This window comes from Saccostrea cucullata, unplaced genomic scaffold, assembly GCF_032062105.1.
Source record: "Saccostrea cucullata isolate Sc308-1 unplaced genomic scaffold, CSIRO_AGI_Scuc_v1 ctg1426, whole genome shotgun sequence".
NCBI classification, from domain to species: Eukaryota; Metazoa; Mollusca; class Bivalvia; order Ostreida; family Ostreidae; genus Saccostrea; species Saccostrea cuccullata.
The window spans coordinates 15891-21099 of record NW_026925364.1 but is presented as its reverse complement, the minus strand read 5'-3'; the positions used below and the strand labels follow the sequence as shown (position 1 = coordinate 21099).

Below are 5209 nucleotides of genomic sequence, written 5' to 3'. Positions count from 1 at the left end.
CGATATACATCCGTGATTGTTCGTTATAAATCCGCAGTGTTTGCAATACATTCGTCAACATTTACCAGTTGTACCCCTCATGGAAGAGCATCCGCTATTGCATACGCTTTTATTCGTGAAATATCCGCTTTTGTTCGTCATATTTTCGCTATGCATATTTAATATATCCGTCATTCATACTACGAAATTTGTCATTTTTGGCCAATTTTGTTGCGAACGACAGCGAACGCCCGAAATTTGTATGCTAAATTCATGCGCAATTAATCCGCTCCCCAGTGGGACCGGGCCTTAAAGTTATTCGTTTGTATTATAGTTTATTGATCTCACAAACTTTAATGGAATGAAATTGTAGATAAACTGAAAAACAGATAAATTAAACACACATCTTTAATCATTCGATATCTTTTTTTTTATTTCTTCATGCATAAGTGTGTTAACTGTAAATATTTTTTTAGACAATATTCTTTTTTTACAGTGGAAAGTCCAATAAATAATTTAATGAGCAGCATAGATAAACGAGAAAAATTTCTAAAGGATCTTAAAGAAGAAGCTGAAGCTGAAGACTACAGGAAACGATCACGTGACAGTGTAGATAACGTGTCCAAAATCTGGAGATACTGGATGAACGCGAGACCTGACATCGTGAGATCCTGTATAGGTCTACATCCACACAAAGACATTTACATCATCGACAACAAGGCTTACAGGAAACCAAGTAAGAAAGAAACAAGATTGTCTTTCCAGAGAAATTGTTTGTCATCTCAATGGCCTCGATGTTGATAGAGAAAAAAAAATGAAATCTAACTTAATTACTTTCTAATTACCTGTTTTTATCATTTTCTAATACTTTTTTTTACTATATTCCTGTTTGTACTCTAGATACCATGTCAGAAATCTAAATACATAGTAATGGAACAATATAAATATATATTTAAGGAAATCGTCGAAAAATGTCGCAAACTATAGAAAATGTATGTCTCTCTACCGACGATATCAATGCATTGATAATAATTTTTTGAAATACAAAAATGTTGCCCTAAATTTATTGGAATCTTTACGATACGTATTTTATAAATATATGTCCTCTGCAAAAGTACATTAAAGCAGAGTTCGCGTAATGTTTGACCAGCCCATTGTATTCGCACTCATTGATTGTAAAAATCCATTCGCAAGCTCTTAACATTTGTACAGCCAACTCGTGCCATTGTTCACCAACACAAGTTCAATAAACCTTTATTATAAATGTAAAAAAAAAAACATGTTGACTGAAGTTGATAAAGCCGATTTTTTAGTTCTATATTACGCATATTTCATTTAATATCATATTTTTTTCTACTGGGGATACCTAAGTCTAAGACCATGATTAAGCAGGATTTTAAAATGTACAGTCTAAAACTTAAGACCGTAACTAGAAGCGTACTACATGTACAAACTTAGCAAAACTAAGGCTGCCGGTAGAGGTGAATTAAGTACATGTATATCTTAACTTTCTTAAACATATATTTCTTATACATATATGCTTACGATGTTAAAACATTTCTCTTTTCATATTATGCATTATAGAAAATAATTATCTCTATTTTTATTCTGATTTAAAAAAAAATAGTTTTTCGTAGGGGGAGGGGTGATAAGTTGGACATCGGTTATAGCAGGAAAAAATGAAACACAGTAATAAATCATGAATCATTAAGTTATAACTTTGAAAATATGAGATGATATAAATATTTTTTTAAAGAGAAAAGAAAGCAGATTATGACCAAAACAGCTGAAATAAAAAGTTAAAAAGTATCTGTAGGGTGAATAAAATATAGAACGCGACAAATTCCGAGAGATAAATGCTGATAATTGAAGACATGTGAAAAATATCCCTGATTTTTTTTTTTTTTTTTTTTTTTTTGCAGCCTTGAATAAATTGCAAATGAGTATATCAAAAAACGTATGCAGTCTTTGCTACTGACATACATGGCCTGATACACATAGGGGGATTCAAAATGTATTGAACTTTTTAGAGTTTCGATTTCAATTAGATAGACGGTCAGTTACTAGTATCTTGCCATGTCTGCGGGAATAACATAGCAGTTAAACATATGTCAAAACAAAAGATAACAAAACGTAAACTGTAAACACATCAAGTAATCGATAAATCAAAAGTCGTACAATGTGTATCTTTAATGATCCACAAATAGCCACGTTATGACCGTGCAGTATATTTGTTTTCAAATATTCCGAATGATTTATAACGGAATCATCATTTTAATACGAAATCTAATCTAACATTACTAAATCCGATAGGTAAAGACGTCAACCTTAATGTACATGTACATATTACATATTTAATTTAAACCGTAATTGATTCCTTTTTAGTAATATATCTATATTAAACTAGAGGTAATATGAGTAATGAGCTCACTAAATGATACCCTGCTTCCCATATGAATAAAATAGCAGTGTCCATGTTTTGCTCTGGAAAATCCAAAATATATGTCAGATCAAAAAGTAAAATAAGAGGAGCACAATGGCAATATGTAATAAAGATTCTGTGAAAGTTTCATTTAATTTCCTTCAGTGGTATGAGAGGACTTGCGGATAAGAGATGGGTATCCCAAAACGTAACAGAGGAATGGTCGGGTTTAAAAAATTTTGAAATATATTATGATTGAAGGATACGGAGGTAACCAACAGTATTCAATAGCAAAGTTCATAAAACAATTTACAAAATAGGAGCAGAGCAAACACGGACCTGCGAAACATCAGAAGTGTGATCAGGTACCAAGAAGGAATGAGCATCCCCTGTTGACCTGTCACACCCGCAGTGTGCTCCTTGTCATAATCGGGAAATAACGGAAAAAATCCATCGTCAATTTAGTGTATAATGATATAACAATTATTGTTTTGCCTTTAAAAAGTTCTTCCTATTTAAATTTATACGGAATAAGTCTAACATTTCTCATGTTTTACTGAGCGGGCATAAAAGAAATCGATGTTGGACCGGTCGGTCGATGAGATGTTGACCCGCTTATGTCACAGAATTGGTGGAACTTAATCTTATTTTTATTCGTTGTTGTTCAAAAGTGACGGACCTGGTGTTACAATAAGATAGTACAGAATACATGCATGAAAAAAAAATAAAATGAAAGGTTAAACAAAACTTTTATTGACGCAGTTCGCGGAACAAAACGTATGTTGCCCTCTAACTCAGTCAATAAGTATATAGTTTTAAAAAACGTCAGTCAGCATTTGTCTCAATGATAAACTGTATTTGCTGACAAGGTCATTGTATCGACCATAGGATTTACGAAATGATGACTATAAACGAGACTGCAGATATTCTTGTTTCATCAACTTGCTTGTCAATAGTTTACCTCCTTTTTTAGATATTGTTCATACGCAGAGAATGAATTGGGTATTGAATCAACTGAGATACAGTTTTAAAATATAAAAAAAATATAAAGGAAATCTGAATATGATTACATCAAATTTCCGAGGTTTTTACAATAGTTCTACTTTTTCTGTCACAATTTGTACATCAAATAAGGGGCCAGAATAAGCTTCCGACATGCATTTTCTTTTTTTTAATTTGTATTTCTTCATTACTAATTTTTTTATGACATAAATATAACCTTCCAAGTGAAAAGTTAATAGTTTTTCGGCTTTCTCAGTAAACTTTGATTTTGCTGGTCGCCAGCATGGCGCAGTTGTCCAGAGTTGCAAAGTAAGAGTTAATCATTACATTGCGGCTTTAAATCCACTGCTGAACGTGAATTTAGGTTCTTCAAATGAGACTGTATAAATCGAGGTCCCGTGTCGAAGTAGGTACTGGCACAAAAAATATTACTCCATGCTCAATGGCTTTCAGTGTCGAGTATGGGACAAAATTTGCAGCTCTCCACCGGGAAGTCGCGTCTCCATCTGAGTGAAAATTTCTCGAAACCGGAGAGGGACGTTAAGCAACCTACAATCAATCAATCAATCAAGCGATTTTGCTGGCGAGATCATTCGACAATCGTCGGCTGATTCTCTTGACTTTGTGATATGAAGATCAGATGTCGGAAAGTCCTGAGAAACTTCGAATGGTGTGCCGAGTGCTGTTGAGATTCGAAAACAAAGTAAACTATGTTTAAACTTATTGCATAAAATTTGTTAAGCTTGCATATAATAAAGATCAATTCTGTTCATAATGAAAATATAGATATTTTTATTTGATTGTAAAAAAAAACTAGAGTTATAATTTCGAATTAATTACTGACAATTTTTATTGTCTGTTTTGTCCACTGCTCTACAATTGAAAATGATGTCGCCAGAAAATTATTTTCCTTTGCCTTAAACAGCATTTCAACCGAATGCCTTCATCATGATATTTCTTCCAATCACAAAATAGAGGAAGTGCATAAGTTTAAAGACTGTAAAATACTTCAACTTTGTATACCGTCTTCCAAGACGGTACTTACTAGGAATGAATATATCAAAAAATCTTTTTATTTTAGATTTAATGCATCTACATTTAAGAAATACGTAATAAGTTATCTCCTCATCTTTTTTTGATCGGATTAACTTATCTGGTTGACAAAAGTAGCAATTAAAAAAGGGGAGCCTGTCCTTATAGACCTATATTCATTAGAATTGTATAAAGTATGAAGAAATGAAAAATAGATTGGGTGAATGTTATTTTTTCATGTATTTTTTTCAATTATCTATATCCAATAACTTGGTTATTTATTTATTTTTGTTTTTCTATTCAGGTAAATACAATAGCTGTCAGCCGGAAGTCCGATGTCTACTGTACTCCTTACTGTTTACTGAGAAATATCAGCTGAATCTCGATGAGCAATCCCACAGAACCATAAGGGACAAAATCAGAGACAGATATTTCCCCATGGTTACTGTAGAAAGCTCAGTAGATATACCACAGGAAATCACAGAAACACCTGATGGTGTGATAACGTTTAAATCAGACGACATCCGACATGACGTCATGTACGCCTTTGTTACGGAGTGTCTGGTTGAAGACAGTGATCTAGAGTTTTTCCTGACCACGGCGTCATGTGACGTGATATCAGAATACTTCCGGTCCTGGGGTTATAAAAGGAGTGAGGGAGAGAGATGTCTGTATGTACCGGACAGACCTGAGAAGATGTACGACCTCGTTCATAGATTACCTACAGCTGGACATCATCAAACACTGTACCATGTCAGATTGGGGAATTCATAG

General features: G+C 33.3%; 1 protein-coding gene across 1 annotated transcript; it reads left to right on the top strand.

The window, feature by feature from the left end:
* Window positions 1-498: 498 nt before the first annotated feature.
* Window positions 499-5209, top strand: LOC134268690 (uncharacterized). Its single transcript, XM_062750931.1, has 2 exons — window positions 499-715; window positions 4740-5209. Exons 1-2 carry the CDS (start codon window positions 499-501, stop codon window positions 5207-5209), a joined length of 687 nt encoding a protein of 228 aa, XP_062606915.1.